Here is a 19,409-nt window from a genome sequence, read left to right as displayed (position 1 = left end):
AGCTTCAGTTGCTCGCTGGCCTTGATACTAATCAGTTTGCTGGTTTCAGGTCTAGCTAGAAAGCCTATTAGAGATACATTGATATATTGTGTAGACGCACAGTATATACAGTATGTACTCCAGTTAGTCAGTCGTTCGTTATTTTCAGATTGATTATTGTTACCACTGTATTTTTCTGTGTACCGACCTTGCTTGCCCTCTGACTCTGCTTAAGCCTCTCGATTTTGTACCTCAGTCATCTGATTCCTGTTACCGACCTGGCCTGTCCCTGACTCCGTTATTGTTTAACCCTTGCAATACGACTGACATCTGATTCATGTTTATGACCCTGCTCGAATTTGACTACGATTAAGCCTGACGATTTTGTACCTTACTTTGTAAAACTTGTGCACAAGTTCTGACTGAATATTTATCTTGATTGTACATGTATTGTATACTACCTGTGTTATTATCCTGTCAAGCACCAGCGTGATAATTGTATTATCTGTGTATATTGTCTGATCACGCCCAGCGTGATAATACCCAAGAGAAAAATGAGCTTGGGTACATTAGTTGAAATAGTTACACTACAATCTATGTTTTACAGGAAGGCCCTAATGACACTTTCTCTTAAGGGGCTATGGCCGCCGATTGGCCCATGTGGTAAAGCAAGCTGAAAAAAACAAAGTACACCTAGCAGAGGATGTGTAACGATTGCGGAATAATCTCCGTGATCAGCGCACAAGGCGTGCGCTGACACGGCGGAAATCCTCCACAAGCGTATGAAGGGGGGAACCCAGCTTTGGTGCAAGCACCAGTAGAGGGAAATTCTCACCGGCAGGTGGAGCTGTGGAGCGCAGAGGAGCAAGGTCTCCACGCTACCACAGAAGCCAGATGAGAAGTGTCCGATTTGCAACCGGGTAGGGCAAGATAGCCCTTAAAGAGAAGGAGCACAGATATAGGATGAATGTGTATCCACCAATCTAGTCGCGACCCAGCGACGGTGAACACACATCAGCAGAAACCATAGCAAGAACGCAATAGCAGAGAATGGCGATTGCCAAGAGACACCAGACAGAAAAAGGACAGGGCACGAGAGGAGCAAAGGCACAGCAAACAACAATGAGAAAACAACAAAAACAACAAACGCTAACTAAAAGCGAACACCGCACTCATTAGCAACAGCGAACGCGTTTACAGCGCGATCGCCGCACGTTAAGCGCAACAGAGACAAGCACGCCTAACTAACCACTGACAGACAAACACGAAACAGAGGACGCGAGCGCTTGCTTAACGGTTACCTCACCGAGCCTACAGCAAGCGTTCGTATCAGACAAGACAGACAAACGAAAAACAGGAATACGAGAGGAAAGATCCACTGCTCTTTCCGTCAGAGCGAGTGCGATTCGAGCTCAGAAACAAGAAAGCAGATCAGAAGGATCCACAGCCGCTACCGCTAGGGGCTAGTGCGATCCAAACACGACAGACAGATGAGGTAGCCGGTAGCAACCGCTGCTCCAGCTACACTCCAAGAACAAAGATCAGAAGGATCCACAGCCGCTACCGCTAGAGGCTAGTGCGATCCAAACACGACAGAAAGATGAGATAGCAGGCAGCAACCGCTGCTCCAGCTATACTCCAAGAACAAAGATCAGAAGGATCCACAGCCACTACCGCTAGAGGCTAGTGCGATCCAAACACGACAGACAGATGAGATAGCAGGGAGCAACCGCTGCTCCAGCTACACTCCAAGAACAAAGATCAGAAGGATCCACAGCCGCTACCGCTAGAGGCTAGTGCGATCCAAACAAGACAGACAGATTAACAGAAGGGACTACCAGTAGCGACCGCTGCTCTGGTTAGCACCCCAGACAGACAGAACGATTTCCTGACAACCACCGTTGGTGACAGGACAATTGCAACAGAGAGGCAATACAGACAAAACAGATAGCAAGCTAACTGCACTAGGGAAGCTGCCTAGTGCAGTCCCAAGAATTACTCTGAGATAACTTTAACAAGAAATAGCATGGCTAACACTCAAGGAGTGTTTCAACAAACCCTGAAAGGATGACCAGCAAAGGACTCTGGGAAACATAGCTTTTTATACTGCCAGCCTACAAAGGAGACAGCTAGATGATTTGCATAACCAATGGATGCAAATTCCTCAGCAGCAGAGCAGATCTGAAACTTGCAAAGCAAAGCCAGGTCTCTTATCCAGAGACCTGCATCCTTCAGACATAAGGAATGGTCAAACAGCTGTCTGCCTGTGCAGCCAGCTGAGCGGATCCTTACAGTACACCCCCTCTAGGGACGGATTCCAGACGTCCCTCGAAACTGGTATTTCCACAAAACTCTAACTGAAGACTGATGAAGGTCGGGACAGCTCGACAAGGCCCAATTCCAGAGTCAGTCCAGCCGAAACCGACCTCATCGGAAGCAAAAGCCACCGAAACATGCCCATCAGTACTACAAGTCTCAGTGTAACACCCATCAGGACTGTGAATGCCAGAGAAGAAGCCACCGACACCCTCCAGACAATACCCACCACCTTCCAGGGAGCGTCCGAAAATACCAAACCTGCCACAATACCTGTTCGAAGTGTCCCTTTCAGCACAAAAGCCACTGTTGATCTTATCCAGGGTACCAAGCAAAATTTTTCCTGGAATCTCCCAGAACCCTTTGAAGCTCCGCAGAGATCCCAAGAGGCCAGAACGCTCACCAGGCTCACATGGAGAACTATCATGAACCCCTATGGAACCTATGATTATTCTGGATTCAGAATTACCAGGATACCCATCAAGATCAGGACTTTCAGGGACCACTTCTGGGCATGCAAGCAGGCAGGCAATATCAGAGCATGTCTCCACCGAGGAAGCATCTGAGCATGCTGGTAACCGAGGCACACTTGGGCTTTCTGGGTCACAGAGCATATCGGGGTACATCAGCACAGGAGAAACCTCAGGACATGTCGGGGAACTGCCAACCTCAGAGTCCGACACGACAAGACCAAAACCAGTACCGGGCAGAAAATCATCATGAGTAGAGGTCACAGGTACTGGTCTTTCAAAAGAAGACTCGGACTTAAGTTCAGAATGTTCTGTGACTGTAATATCATCGACTACACGAGTGAAGCGCCACAAGAGCTGCAAAGGTAGTCAGCACAAGAGCAATGCCTACCGAAGTGGGCAAAACCTCAGACGGATCTGGGGGGCAGGAGGTATCTCCTAGAAGTTCTGCACCCTTTAGGAGGTACTTGGAAACCTCCAAAACATCAACTAAGACCTCAGAAATGTCATTTTCCAAGTTTTCTATGAAGGATTCTGAACTATCCATGTTACAGAGCTGAACATTAAATACCTCCTGCAGGCAGGGCAGATGTCCCAGGAATGGTTCCACCATAAGCTGAGACTGAATTTCATCATCATGAGCGGGATGTACAGGAATATTTACTGGAACACACACGGACTCCCTAACTTCAATCTCACTGCACCCAGAATTCTGCGTAGCAGTCAAACTAGCTTGCAACTCCAAAACTGCAGAAAAACAGGTGAGAATAGTAGCAATACCTAGACGAGCCTCTAGGGTCACTGCAGGAGATTCTAAGCAAGGCCATATTGACTCATCCAAAGTACAGGGTGCAGAATCAGCACTTTCCTCAGAGCAATAAAGGGACTCACAGATGTCAGTGCGAGTGGAAATCATGTTTTCATTCATGGTACAGGGCAGGCTCAGAGAAAGCTTCTCTGGACAAGGCAAAGAAGCTTCAGCATCAGATTCGCAAAACCGAAGCGCTGTCTCACTCTTAGATTCGGCTAACAATGTCGAATCCGAGGAGTCAGAACGCAAAACTTGCGAATCCAAGACCGCTTTAGGTTGTGAAACTGACGCTTCCACAGCGCAAACCTCCGCGATCTGCGGAGCAGACTGTAAGGCGTTCAAGACAGAAACACTGGAGCAACTGTCATCAGGCAACAGGCCCCCACAGGTGTGAACAGGGTGAGACAGAGACTCATTTGCAGAAGAAATAGCAACATCAACAGGATAAACTTTATTAGACATATTAATTTTACTTTTGATGCTGCATAGTTTAGGACTTTTCCCCATAGCAGGATCATAGATGGAAGATCTTAAAGATCTGTTTTTAGATGACAAAGGATCCTGCATATCTTTGAGAGAAATTACACATTCATGTTGAACACACTTTGCAGGAACATCTGAGAAACAGGCATTAGATCACATAGATTCAAACTGCACACAGTCAGGAGAGAATCTTTCAGGATTCGCACAGGAATCAACCACAAAGACACACCCATTCATCTCAGATCGCATGCTTTACCCCAGGAAGGCAGGAACAATCATCCGATAACGATGTCTCTTTATTGGAATCAATTGACTGGTGTGTGTGCAACTCATCCAAGATCGTCTGCCAGACACACATCACTGGATCCACAAAACATTTGTCACACTCATCCGAATCTATCAGAGTGTACACAGAATTTATACAAGCGTTTAGCGTCTCTGCGCTTTCTGCGATGTAGAAATCGCAAAACGCCTTCCAATCAATCTCAAAATCATCAATTAACGCTCCAATATCCCACAGAGCAAATGGGGGCTCAAACAACCCGGTATCTAAGTAGCACTCATAAGGGTTGGGGTCTGGAACATGCATAGACTTTCTTACTCCTTTAATATAGAAAACTAGCCGACCCGCTGCGTAGCATACGCCGCATAAGGGGGTAGAGGGCAGGAAGGGGGTATTGGGCACAGCGGCGGGGAAGGGGGCGGACCCCCCCTCAACTGGGTCCTCCATGTGTGCTCCAGCTTAAGCTCAGCAGGAACCCCCCCCTCACCTGGGTCCCCCATGTTCACTCCCCCTCAAGCTCAGCAGGAACCCCCCCTCCCTCACCTGGGTCCCCCATGTGTGCTCCCCCTCCAGCTTAAGCTCAGTAGGACCCCCCCTCCCTCACCTGGGTCCCCCATGTGCACTCCCCCTCCAGCGTAAGCTCAGCAGGACCCCCCCCCCCTCACCTGGTTCCCCCATGTGCGCTCCCTCTCCAGCTTAAGCTCAGCAGGACCCCCCTCCCTCACCTGGGTCCCCATGTGTGCTCCCCCTCCAGCTTAAGCTCAGTAGGACCCCCCCCCTCACCTGGGTCCCCCATGTGCACTCCCCCTCCAGATTAAGCTCAGCAGGAACCCCCCCCCCTCCCTCACCTGTCCCCCATGTGCACTCCCCCTCCAGCTTAAGCTCAGCAGGAACCCCCCTCCCTCACCTGGGTCCCCCATGTGCGCTCCCCCTCCTGCTTAAGCTCAGCAGGAACCCCCCCTCCCTCACCTGGGTCCCCCATGTGCGCTCCCCTCCTGCTTAAGCTCAGCAGGAACCCCCCCTCCCTCACCTGGGTCCCCTATGTGCACTCTCCCTCTAGCTTAAGCTCGGCAGGAACCCCCCCTCCCTCACCTGGGTCCCCCATGTGTGCTCCCCCTCCAGCTTAAGCTCAGCAGGAACCCCCCCTCCCTCACCTGGGTCCCCCATGTGTGCTCCCCCTCCAGCTTAAGCTCAGCAGGAACCCCCCCTCCCTCACCTGGGTCCCACATGTGCGCTCCCCCTCCAGCTTAAGCTCAGCAGGAACCCCCCTCCCTCACCTGGGTCCCCCATGTGCGTCCCCCCTCCTGCTTAAGCACAGTAGCAGCCGCCACTATTAGTAAGAGGCAGCGGGCAGGGATGCCTCACCTCTTCCGTGTTCCAGCGTGCGTTCCACTGTTGTCACTTCCTGCAATGCCGCCCACTGTATTGGTGTAATTTGCCTTTTTAAAACAGAAGGAAATCTGCAATAATTCAGCTATAAGTGAACATTTGTGGTTACCCACAATGCACTGCTACTAAATATGCCAATTATTCCTTTTCACCCTTAATAACCCAAGCAAACATCCAGAACCACTGGTGTATAGCAAGCCTATAGCTTTAAATTTTACACAGCCATATCAAACCCACATGTGACAACCTGTTTCAGACTTTTGGTCCTCATCAGTACATAGCATGGCTGTACAAGATAGGGCTTGGACCAGTACAACAGAGTAACCAAGCAGCTCAGGGTGACCCAAACCACTCGGAATGTATAGGAGATAAAAGGGACCAAAAAGCCCTCCTACTAAAAAAAGCAAAGCTTGGTGTAATTTTCCTTCTTAAAACAGAAGCAAATCTGCAATAATTCAGCTATAAGTTAACATTTGTGGTTACCCACAATGCACTGCTACTGAATATGCAAATTATTCCTTTTCACCCTTGGTAAGTCAAGCAAGCCTATGGGCCTGATTCACAAAGCGATGCAAACTGTTTAGCACGTGAAGTGCCGTTCGCGGACTGTTGCGCGCGTAAAGTGCCGCGATTTGCACGCGCAATTTGCCGCGAATCGCAGCACTTTGCGCGCGCAAAAGTCCGAGATTGCACTAATTGCACGCGCAAAAGACCGCGATCGCACAAATCCCGGGACTTTGCGCGCACAAAAGTCCACGAAAGGCACTTCACGTGCTAACTGTTTAGCACACCCATGCTAAACAGTTTACACTGCTTTGTGAATCAGGCCCTATAGCTTTAAACTTTACACAGTCATATCAAATCCACATGTAACAGCCTATTTCAGACTTTTGGTCCTCATCAGTACATAGCAGGAATTGCTATGGCTGTATGAGCTAGGGCTTGGACCAGTACAACAGAGTAACCAAGCAGCTCAGGGTGACCCAAACTACTAAGAATGTATAGGGGGATAAAAGAGACCAAAAAGCCCTCCTACTAAAAAAAGCAAAGCTCGGTGTAATTCTCCTTCTTAAAACAGAAGCACATCTGCAATAATTCAGCTATAAGTGAACATTTGTAGTTACCCACAATGCACTGCTACTGAATATGCAAATTATCCCTCTTTGCCCTTGGTTTGATATGACACTACTTCTTCTTCTTGCTTGGACCAGCCCCTTCTTCTTGCTTGGACCAGCCCTGGGGGCAGGGCACTACTTCTTCTTCTTGTTTGAAGGTTGAGGCACTTACTCTATTATATATATATAGATAATTTTGCCTATTAAAGGATCCACAAATGCTTCAGATTGGGGCAAAAAATCCTGACATTGAGCAACATCATTGTCAACATCAATAGGAAAGGTTTTATTCAGATGTTTGTGTTTTTTAGATTTTTTCTTTTTAGCAACTTTGGATGGCTGCTGTTTAAACGCAAGAGAGGAATCAAAGCATTCCTCTTGCATCGGCTTAAAACCTGAAGTGGCAACAGAAACATTGAACTGATTGTCATACTGCATTGTTTTGTATGGAAGGGATAGATCAGCTGACTTATTAACAGCTACAGACTCAAACAGAGCAGGTGGTAAGCAAGGCAGCTTAAACCAGTGAGAGAAGATAAATGTAAGAAATTGATACAGATTATTATTCCAAGGATTGTCTTTTAATACATTATAAGCCCAGGAGAACAGATCCCCTTGCAAGAGCACATAGGCTAACTGGAGAGCTGACGTGGACGGATCAGTAATCTGAAAGGTAGGATTCAGGCAAAATCTCACACATTCAGAGAGGAATTCCGTCTTGGTCTCTGAATTTAGCCTTTTAAAGCTCTTAAAGACATAGGACCCATACTCGACAAAAGTGTACAAATCAGAAATTCCCTCTACACTGGGAATTTCGGTTTGGCTGGTCATTCTGTAACGATTGCGGAATAATCTCCGTGATCAGCGCACAAGGCGTGCGCTGACACGGCGGAAATCCTCCACAAGAGTATGAAGGGAGGAACCCAGCTTTGGTGCAAGCACCAGTAGAGGGAAATTCTCACTGGCAGGTGGAGCTGTGGAGCGCAGAGGAGCAAGGTCTCCGCGCTACCACAGAAGCCAGATGAGAAGTGTCCGATTTGCAACCGGGTAGGGCAAGATAGCCCTTAAAGAGAAGGAGCACAGATATAGGATGAATGTGTATCCACCAATCTAGTCGCGACCCAGCGACGGTAAACACACATCAGCAGAAACCAAAGCAAGAACGCAATAGCAGAGAATGGCGATTGCCAAAAGACACCAGACAGAAAAAGGACAGGGCACGAGAGGAGCAAAGGCACAGCAAACAACAATGAGAAAACAACGAAAACAACAAACGCTAACTAAAGGCGAACACCGCACTCATTCGCAACAGCGAACGCGTTTACAGCGCGATCTCCGCACGTTAAGTGCGACAGAGACAAGCACGCCTAACTAACCACTGACAGACAAACACGAAACAGAGGACGCGAGCGCTTGCTTAACGGTTACCTCACCGAGCCTACAGCAAGCGTTCGTATCAGATAAGACAGACAAACGAAAAACAGGAATACGAGAGTAAAGATCCACTGCTCTTTCCGTCAGAGCGAGTGCGATCCGAGCTCAGAAACAAGAAAGCAGATCAGAAGGATCCACAGCCGCTACCGCTAGGGGCTAGTGCGATCCAAGCACGACAGACAGATGAGATAGCAGGGAGCAACCGCTGCTCCAGCTATACTCCAAGAACAAAGATCAGAAGGATCCACAGCCGCTACCGCTAGAGGCTAGTGCGATCCAAACACGACAGACAGATGAGGTAACCGGTAGCAAACGCTGCTCCAGCTACACTCCAAGAACAAAGATCAGAAGGATCCACAGCCGCTACCGCTAGAGGCTAGTGCGATCCAAACAAGACAGACAGATTAACAGAAGGGGCTCCCAGTAGCGACCGCTGCTCTGGTTAGCACCCCAGACAGACAGAACGATTTCCTGACAACCACCGTTGGTGACAGGACAATTGCAACAGAGAGGCAATACAGACAAAACAGATAGCAAGCTAACTGCACTAGGGAAGCTGCCTAGTGCAGTCCCAAGAATTACTCTGAGATAACTTTAACAAGAAATAGCATGGCTGACACTCAAGGAGTGTTTCAACAAACCCTGAAAGGATGACCAGCAAAGGACTCTGGAAAACATAGCTTTTTATACTGACAGCCTACAAAGGAGACAGCTAGATGATTTGCATAACCAATGTATCCAAATTCCTCAGCAGCAGAGCAGATCTGAAACTTGCAAAGCAAAGCCAGGTCTCTTATCCAGAGACCTGCATCCTTCAGACATAAGGAATGGTCAAACAGCTGTCTGCCTGTGCAGCCAGCTGAGCGGATCCTTACAGGATGGTTTCGATCCATCGACCTTTGGGTTATGGGCTCAGCACGCTTCCGCTGCGCCACTCTGCTGCCATACAGCAGACACTTTGTTATAGGAAAAAGTGAGTGAGACTGCTTAGCCGTACGTGAAAATGGGCACTCCTTTGCCTACTTCTTTCTGGCCTTTGTCATCATGAAAGGATCATAGAAAGACCAAAATTACTTACGGTAATTACTTTTCCAGTAGTCAGGAGGACAGCACCCCTGAATGAGACTTGTCTCCCTCCCTCACCGTGGACAGGAAGCTGAAACAATAAGAATTTGCATAACAAATAGGCAGCAGTATATCAGGCAGGCAGGTCAGACCTTATCTCAGTTAATACAAAAGAAGACACGGACACCAAGGATATAAATCTTTATCTTTCACCCCAAAACAGGGTGGGTTGTAGGGGTGCTGTCCTCCTGACTACTGGAAAAGGCATTACCGTAAGTAATTTTGGTCTTTCCCAGGACGTCACTCGGACAGCACCCCTGAATAAGACGATATACAAGATATAGTTTACCTAGGGAGGGACCACTGCCTGCAAGACCTTTCTCCCAAAGGACAGATCCGAGCTTGCCGCCACGTTAAGTCTATAATTCTTCACAAATGTGTTGTGGCTGGACCATGTTGCAGCCCTGCAAAGCTGCTCAATTGTGGCACCTGCCCTCTCTGCCCATGAAGTAGAGACTCCTCTAGTTGAATGAGCTCTGATGGTTGAAGACAACTGTTTACCTTGAACTTGATAAGCCTCTGCAATGACCTGCTTGATCCATCTGGCCAATGTACTTTTTGAAGCTCTCTCTCTCCTATATCTCTTCCAGGAAAATAGAACAAAGATTGCCTATGACTTTCTCCAAGGTCTAGTTCTCTCTATATAATGGAGCGGACACCTTCTAACATCCAGGCATTGAAGATGTTTCTCTTTATCATTAACTGGATTCTCACAGAATGAAGGAATATATATCTCCTTAGATCGATGGAACTTAGAGACTACCTTAGGAAGGAAAGCTATATCCAGACGTAATGTACAGGTCCTGCTCAAAAAATTTGCATATTGTGATAAAGTTCATTATTTTCTGTAATGTACTGATAAACATTAGACTTCCATATATTTTAGATTCATTACACACAACTGAAGTAGTTCAAGCCTTTTATTGTTTTAATATTGATGATTTTGGCATACAGCTCATGAAAACCCAAAATTCCATCTAAAAAATTTAGCATATCATGAAAAGGTTCTCGAAACGAGCTATTAACCTAATCATCTGAATCAACTAATTAACTCTAAACACCTGCAAAAGATTCCTGAGGCTTTTAAAAACTCCCAGCCTGGTTCATTACTCAAAACCGCAATCATGGGTAAGACTGCCGACCTGACTGCTGACTAGTGATGGGCCGAACCTCCGATTTTAGGTTCGCGAACTTCCGCGGAAGGTTCGGTTCGCGGAAAAGTTCGCGAACCGCAATAGACTTCAATGGGGAGGCGAACTTTGAAAAATAGAAAAAATTATGCTGGCCACAAAAGTGATGGAAAAGATGTTTCAAGGGGTCTAACACCTGGAGGGGGGCATGGCGGAGTGGGATACATGCCAAAAGTCCCGGGTAAAAATCTGGATGTGATGCAAAGCAGCGTTTTAAGGGCAGAAATCACATTGAATGCTAAATTGCAGGCCTAACGTGCTTTAAAACATCTTGCATGTGTATACATCAATCAGGGAGTGTAATTAGAGTACTGCTTCACACTGACACACCAAACTTACTGTGTAACGCACCGCAAATAGCTGTTTGTTGTGTGTTGTGACGGCCGTGCTGGACTACTGCGCAACATGGCGAGATTGCTCTTCCTCACTCAGTGATGTCAGGTAATGTGTGACTTCCTTCTCAACTTTCCATGGCATTGTTAAAAAGCTTACATTTTGTTTTTAAATTACATTTTCTACTTGCTGTGTACTTGTTCAGTACCGCTACAATGAGAATCCTATGGAGGCGGGCAAGTCTGACATTGTGACTAGACCCCGGGTAATGGCCGGGGAATGAGGGATGGAATCCGGTGTGGAGCCTGAGCAACGGCTACCACTACACATCCAAGGAGGGCAGCAGGCAGGCATGCACGCCCGCCCCGAGGTAGTGACCAAAAATAACAATACAGGAGGAGGACTTTCGAGGCCCTGCTGTGTATTTGAAATGAATGTACTTTAAATCCTTTAACGAGAACCAGTTATGGCAGGCAAAGATGACACCACATTCCTTTCACGAGAATCATATGGAGGCGGGCAAGTCTGCCATTTGTGACCCCGGGTAATGGCCGGGGAATGAGGGATGGAATCCGGTGTGGAGCCTGAGCAACGGCTACCACTACACATCCAAGGAGGGCAGCAGGCAGGCATGCACACCCGCCCCGAGGTAGTGACCAAAAATAACAATACAGGAGGAGGACTTTCGAGGCCCTGCTGTGTATTTGAAATGAATGTACTTTAAATCCTTTAACGAGAACCAGTTATGGCGGGCAAAGATGACACCACATTCCTTGCACGAGAATCATATGGAGGCGGGCAAGTCTGCCATTTGTGACCCCAGGTAATGGCCGGGGAATGAGGGATGGAATCCGGTGTGGAGCCTGAGCAACGGCTACCACTACACATCCAAGGAGGGCAGCAGGCAGGCATGCACGCCCGCCCCGAGGTAGTGACCAAAAATAACAATACAGGAGGAGGACTTTCGAGGCCCTGCTGTGTATTTGAAATGAATGTACTTTAAATCCTTTAACGAGAACCAGTTATGGCGGGCAAAGATGACCCCACATTCCTTTCAGGAGAATCATATGGAGGCGGGCAAGTCTGCCATTTGTGACCCCGGGTAATGGCCGGGGAATGAGGGATGGAATCCGGTGTGGAGCCTGAGCAACGGCTACCACTACACATCCAAGGAGGGCAGCAGGCAGGCATGCACGCCCGCCCCGAGGTAGTGACCAAAAATAACAATACAGGAGGAGGACTTTCGAGGCCCTGCTGTGTATTTGAAATGAATGTACTTTAAATCCTTTAACGAGAACCAGTTATGGCGGGCAAAGATGACACCACATTCCTTTCACGAGAATCATATGGAGGCGGGCAAGTCTGCCATTTGTGACCCCGGGTAATGGCCGGGGAATGAGGGATGGAATCCGGTGTGGAGCCTGAGCAACGGCTACCACTACACATCCAAGGAGGGCAGCAGGCAGGCATGCACGCCCGCCCCGAGGTAGTGACCAAAAATAACAATACAGGAGGAGGACTTTTGAGGCCCTGCTGTGTATTTGAAATGAATGTACTTTAAATCCTTTAACGAGAACCAGTTATGGCGGGCAAAGATGACACCACATTCCTTTCAGGAGAATCATATGGAGGCGGGCAAGTCTGCCATTTGTGACCCCGGGTAATGGCCGGGGAATGAGGGATGGAATCCGGTGTGGAGCCTGAGCAACGGCTACCACTGCACATCCAAGGAGGGCAGCAGGCAGGCATGCAATACAGGACTTTGAGGCCCTAATTGTAATGAATCAACTTTAAATCCTTTAACGGGAATCCGTTATGGAGGGCAAGTCTGCCATTGTCACCACGGGGAATGAAGGTTGTATTGCAGCCCAAAGTGGGAGCCTGCTGCGACCCATGCTGTAGCTGCCCTGACCGTGCTTTGCAGACCAGGCATTTGTGGTCAGATGGACCCTTGACCCAGCGGAAGACAAACCAAGTCGAAAGCATTTGCCAAGAATGTTTTACGGAGGGCAAGTTTTTTTGGGCATTTTTTAAAATTGTTTGAAAATGTAGATGGTTGTATTTTTAAATTAATTTAAACTTTAGATGGTTGTATTTTTAAATTGTCTGAAAGTGTAGATGGTTGTATTGCGTTCTGGATTTGGAGCCTGATCAACGGCTACCACCAGTCCACCACACATCCAGGCAAGGAGGGCAGCAGGCAGGCAGGCATGCATGCCCGCCCCGAGGTAGTGATCAAAAATAACAATACAGGACTCAGGAGGACCTTTTGAGGCCCTAATTGTAATCAATCAACTTTAAATCCTTTAACGGGAATCCGTTATGGAGGGCAAGTCTGATGGTGCCTTCACTGCGATTCACCAGGTTGAGATGGCAAGTCTGCCATTGTCACCGCGGGGAATGAAGGTTGGATTCCGGCCCGAAGTGGGAGCCTGCTGAGACCCATGCTGTAGCTGCCCTGACCGTGGTTTGCAGACCAGGCATTTGTGGTCAGATGGACCCTTGACCCAATGGAAGACAAACCAAGTCGAAAGCATTTGCCAAGAATGTTTTACGGAGGCAAGTTTTTTTTGGCATTTTTTAAAATTGTTTGAAAATGTAGATGGTTGTATTTTTAAATTGTTTGAAACTTTAGATGGTTGTATTTTTAAATTGTTTGAAAGTGTAGATGGTTGTATTTTTCAATACAGTTTTTTTAAAACTGTATCCATTCAAGTGCAAGTTATGCACTGACTGCCAGGTATAATGTGCAGTCAGTCACAGATGCAGTGAAAGGTATGCAGTGACTGCAAACAGCCGTTTGTGTAGTGACGGCCGTGCTGGACTGGTGCGCACCATGACGAGAGTGCAGGTGATGGTGGCTTTTTTTGGTGGCTTTTCAGCCCATATGCTCGCCCGGCTGATGTAGCTGAATGACAGAACAGTGACTTTCCAGCTGATCAAATTTGGTCTGACCACAATGAAACAACGACCTTATTATCTTTGGTGTGCCACCCCCACCCGAGACACTCATATAGCCGGCGGCCATTGCTTCATTGTGATACGCAAGCCCCTTCACCGCGGCAAGGTAATGATCACGAAGGGGGATGGGCACATGTACATGCTTTTTTTTTGTTGCAGCCGCCTGCAGTTCAGCCAGAAAAATTAGGCAGGCATGTGCATGCCCAAGAAAAATTAGTATAGCGGCCGCTGCTAGCAGCGGCCTTAAAAATTCTGGAATCCGCCTAGAGTCCTGGACCCTGGTGGTGGTGGTGGCGGGGTGGTGGTGGCGGAGAAGGCAGTCAAGCGGCATGCAGGCATAGATGCTGTGTGTGTGGACTGACTTAGTCTTCGGTCGTGCAATAGCCCTCAGGGATCCATGCCTTGTTCATTTTGATAAAGGTCAGGTACTGAACACTGTCATGACTTAGGCGACTTCTCTTCTCAGTGACAATGCCTCCAGCTGCACTGAAGGTCCTTTCTGACAGGACGCTTGCGGCAGGGCAAGAGAGAAGTTGGATGGCTAATTGGGACAGCTCTGGCCACAGGTCAAGCATGCGCAACCAGTAGAGCAAGGGTTCATCGCCGCTGCTCGCAGTCGCAGTGTGTACATCCACACTTAAGGCCAGGTAGTCGGCTACCTGCCGGTCCAGGCGTTGTTGGAGGGTGGATCCCGAAGGGCTACTGCGAGGCGTTGGACTAAAGAATGTCTGCATGTCCGACATCACCCCGAGATCGCTGGAACGTCCTGTCCTTGCCTGCGTGGACTGGTGAGGAGGAGGATTACTGCCAGTGGTACTTTTATTGCGTTGTACTGTCACATAATTGTCACATAAATGCATTGTAAAGCATCATTGACAGCTTGTTCTGCAAGTGCTGCATCCTTTCCACCTTGTGTTGAGTTGGTAACAGGTCTGCCACTTTGTGCCTGTACCGAGGGTCTAGTAGCGTGGCCACCCAGTACAGGTCATTCCCCTTGAGTTTTTTGATACGGGGGTCCCTCAACAGGCTGGACAACATGAAAGAGGCCATCTGCACAAAGTCAGATCCAGACTTACTCTCCATCTCCTCTTGCTCTTCCACAGTGACGTCACGCAACTCCTCTTCCTCCCCCCAGCCACGGACAATACCACGGGAACGTGGAGCAGCAGAAGCCCCCTGTGACGGCTGCTGCGGTTGTTCTTCTGCCGCTGCCACCTCTTCCTCCTCCACAGAAACACCTTCCTCATAATCATCCGAGTCGGACTCCTCTCCTTCCCCACACGACTCCTCTTCTTCCTCCTCCTCCCCCTCTGTGGTGCCGCAGGTGTTGAGGAAACCTGTGCTTCGGCTGAAAATTGGTCCCACGCCTGCTCTTGCCGTAGCTGTTCCTGTAACCGCTCCTCCACAGCTTCATCCACCACTCTACGCACGTCACGCTCCAGGAAGTAAGCGTAGGGGATCAAGTCGCTGATGGTGCCTTCAGCGCGACTCACCAGGTTGGTCACCTCCTCAAACGGCCGCATGGTCCTGCATGCATTTTGCATCAGTGTCCAGCTGTTTGGCCACAACATCCTCATCTTCCCAGATTGTGTCCTTCTACTGTAGTTGTACAGGTACTGGGTGACGGCTTTCTCCTGGTCTAGCAGGCGAGAGAACATGAGCAGGGTGGAATTCCAGCGAGTCGGGCTATCGCATATCAAGCGTCTCACCGGCAAGTTGTTTTTCCGCTGAATGTCTGCAAAGCGTGCCATGGCCGTATAAGACCGCCTGAAATGCCCACACAACTTCCTGGTCTGCTTCAGGACGTCCTCTAAGCCGGGGCACTTGGACACAAATCTATGCACGACCAGATTAAGCACATGTGCCATGCAGGGTATGTGTGTCAGCTTTCCCAAATTCAATGCAGCAATGAGATTGCTGCCGTTGTCACACACCACGTTGCCGATCTCAAGCTTGTGCGGGGTCAGCCATTGCTCCACCTGTTTGTTAAGAGCAGCCAGGAGAGTTGCTCCAGTGTGACTCTCCGCTTTGAGGCAAGACATGTCTAAAATTGCGTGACACCGTCGTACCTGGCATGCAGCGTAGGCTCTGGGGAGATGGGGCTGTGTAGCTGGAGAGGAAGAGGAGATGGCAGCACCGCTAGAGTTCAACCGACACTCAGCCAAGGAGGAGGAGGTTGACAGCAAAGAGGATGTAGCTGGAGGAGAAGGAGAGGAGGTGGCAGGAAGCCTGCCTGCAAGCCGTGGAGGTGTGACAAGTCGGTCCGCTGCGCAGCCACGTACTCCCTGCTTGCTGCCATCGGTCACCAGGTGGACCCTTGACCCAATGCTCTTCGCAATAGATGACACCACTTGACTGTGAACTGCACGGTACAGTTTGGGTATGGCCTTTCGTGAAAAATAAGTGCGGCCTGGTATCTTCCACTGTGGTGTCCCAATGGCCACAAATTTACGGAAAGCCTCTGACTCCACCAGCTTGTATGGTAATAGCTGGTGAGCTAATAGTTCCGCCACACCAGCTGTCAGACGCCGGGCAAGAGGGTGACTGGCTGAAATTGGCTTCTTCCGCTCAAAGACTTCCTTCACGGACACCTGGCTACTGCTGTGGGCAGAGGAGCAGGAACCGCTCAAGGGTAGAGGCGGTGTGAAGGAGGGTGGCTGTGAAGGTTCAAGGGAGAAAGCGGATGAAGACGATGCACCTGAAGGAGGAAGATGAGAAGGAGGGTGGCTTGTCTTTTGAGGGGTGCTGCTTTTCCTCAGGTGTTCTTCCCATAGCTGTTTGTGCCTTTTCTCCAGGTGCTTTCGTAAGGCACTTGTCCCTACGTGAGTGTTGACCTTTCCACGGCTCAATTTTTGGAGGCAGAGAGAACAGATGGCTTTGCTCCTATCTGAGGCACACACCGTAAAAAAATTCCAAACCGCAGATCCCCCCTGGGGTGATGGCACTACGGTGGCATCAACAGCTGACCTTGAAGGGCATGTTGGCTGGCTGGCCATAGCTGGTGATACTTGGCGCCGGACACTGCCCCCAGCTGTTTCTGAGGACGAGCTCCCTCTGCTTCTATCATGGAGTCGTCTCCTCCTACTCCTCTCTGGCTCCCCCTCTGAACTGTCCCCCTGGTCATCTCCTCTATTGGGAACATACGTGACATCCGTAGAATCGTCATCATAATCCTCCTGCCCAGCTTCGCTTTCCTCAGACGAGGTGTCTGAGGAAAGCGAAGCTGGGCAGGAGGATTATGACCTCCTCAACTGCACCAACTTCAGGTGGTTCATCATGCCCCTCCTCACACATTACGTCCATACTATCACCACCTAACTCAGACCTATGAGGTGGTGTACCTGCGCCTTCTTTTTTTTTTTTTTTTTTTCTTTCTCAATACATTTTTATTGAATTTTATAACAGTACAGCTTATCGTTGTGAGTAATTACAGTTTAGATAACAATCGTAGATTTGAAACAACTGATAATTAGCATGTGGTATAACATTGTAACAGAATCTAATAATATAACAGAGTATGACAGTAGATTATTAAAGTGAGATAATAATGATTTCGTTGGAGAGATAACCTTTGATCGTTCTCAACCAGGGTCTGGGGTTGCTGGGGGACTAATGAGGGGTTTTAATAGTTTGAGTAATGGTGTACGGTGAGAGGGAAAGGTGTGACCTGACTGTCAGACCTTAGTAATGATAGTTTGTAGAGGGGGTTATTATTGTTGGCTGCAGGGGCAAAGCCATCTACCTGCAGCTTGGTCTAAGGGAGGGAGGGGGCTTTGGACGGTTTATTGGCTCTTAGTGGGTTTTGAAAGTGAGTAAGGGATTACTCGGTTGTTTGATAGAACTGGTTGAGGATGATGAGGGGTCTTGGCGGTATACCAGGGAAGTAGGACTAGGTATACCCATGAGTAGACATGAGAAGGGTAAGGGAAGGGGAAGGGAACCAGGGGAAGGGGTTTTAAATGACTATATATAGTAACTAAAGTTCAAAAGAGAACAGAAACGAAAGAAATTTTTAGCAACATTAACAAGAGATTTCAGTTGGAAGTAGTCACCATGTATAAAATAACCTGGCTTCCTGTATTTCAGGTCTGTCTGTTTGTGGTAGTAGGTTTTAATGTTGTTTTGTTTTACATTTATAGGTTTGATAGGTCTAAATGAGATATTGTGTGAAGGGATTTGTTTGTGTCTTGATTTTTCTTGAAGATGAGTTCAAGCTTTAAATTGTTGAGGGCGAGTGTCCTTATTTTTGGGAGGGGAGGGATTATGGGGGTGCCCCATTGTTGTAGGAGAGCTTGTCTAGTAGCACAGATTAGGTGGGAGATTGAGGTGCGGGAAGTTGTTGGGAATGAGTTAATTCCTATGTGGAGCAATGCAAGCTCAGGGGGGATTATAAATTCATATCCCAGAATTTGTTCTATTAATTTCCTTATTTTACCCCATAAAATTTGCGCTGGGGGACACTCCCATAGTATGTGTAAGAGAGAACCTGGGGATTTGCAGTTCCTCCAGCATAGGTTAGAGTTTTGGGGAGCAAATTTGGAGAGGGAGATTGGAGTTAAGTACCAATTCAGGGTGATTTTTTGGAGAGTTTCCCAGTGTAGAATATTGGAGGAAGTCTTAGTGATGATGTGGTTGGCTTTAATTATTTGGTTGATGTCTATGTCACAACCTATTTCTTTTGACCAGTGAGTTGCATACTTTTGAAGGGGGGTGGGGTTAGTATGTATGAGGAAATCATACCAAAGTGAAATACCTTTTTTAAGCTGCAGGTCGGAGTGGAGATGAGCATGCAGTGATCTGGGCAGAGAGGGGATTGTGATCTGCTTCTTGGGGAAGAGGTGCGAGAGTTGGGCGTATTTAAAGAAGTCCTCTTTTGGGAGTTTATATTGGGACTCTAGTTTTGGAAATGATTTGATAGTATTATCTTCCAGCAGGTTGTTAATGAGATTGATGCCTGCTTTGGACCAAGTTTTGGTGGAGAGATTGGGGATATAGTACTGGAGTAAGGAGATTGGAATTTTTAGTTGGTTGTGATCAGGATTAGGGGATTGGATGGAGCAGACGGTTTTCCATACTTTTATGGTGGCGGTCATAGAGGGAAGTTGGGGTAAAGAATATGGTAGGTTTAATGCGACTGCTGAGAGGAGGGCTCTGAGCTCCATTTTATGATGATCTTGTTCTACTTTAACCCAGAGATTGTGTGAGGAGGGGGACCACCATTGCTTAGAGGTTTCTAGTAGAGAAGCTTGATAGTATAGATAAATGTTGGGAGGGCCAAAGCCTCCGTCTTTTTTTGGTGTATATAGAGTGTTAATAGCTATTCTATGTTTTTTCTTTTTCCAGAAGAAGGAGGCTAATAAGGATTGAATTTTATTAAAAAAGGATTTCGGGACCGGGATGTGTATTGTTCTGAAGATATAGAGAATTTTGGGTAGGATGATCATTTTAAAGGCATTTGCCCGCCCTACATGCGATAGTTCTGTTCTGGTGATTTTTGGATATTTCATTTGAGATCATGGA

At 48.0% G+C, this 19,409-nt stretch overlaps 1 protein-coding gene across 7 annotated transcripts in view; it reads left to right on the top strand.

The window, feature by feature from the left end:
- LOC137532296 (NACHT, LRR and PYD domains-containing protein 3-like) overlaps window positions 1-19,409 on the top strand; it is a 784,203-nt gene that overhangs the window by 348,319 nt on the left and 416,475 nt on the right. Inside the window, exon 9 of one of the 7 annotated variants that reach the window (XM_068252712.1) lies at window positions 9,996-10,081. The exons of the other annotated variants lie outside the window; for them this stretch is intronic. Within the exon in view, the coding sequence (XP_068108813.1) occupies window positions 9,996-10,038 (43 nt within the window). The 3' untranslated portion in view covers window positions 10,039-10,081. Of the gene's footprint in view, window positions 1-9,995; window positions 10,082-19,409 lie in introns of those variants that run through there. 7 annotated transcript variants of the gene reach the window in all.

This window comes from Hyperolius riggenbachi, chromosome 1, assembly GCF_040937935.1.
Source record: "Hyperolius riggenbachi isolate aHypRig1 chromosome 1, aHypRig1.pri, whole genome shotgun sequence".
Classification (NCBI taxonomy): Eukaryota; Metazoa; Chordata; class Amphibia; order Anura; family Hyperoliidae; genus Hyperolius; species Hyperolius riggenbachi.
The sequence above is the reverse complement of the archived record's forward strand: the minus strand, read 5'-3'. Positions and strand labels throughout refer to the sequence as shown.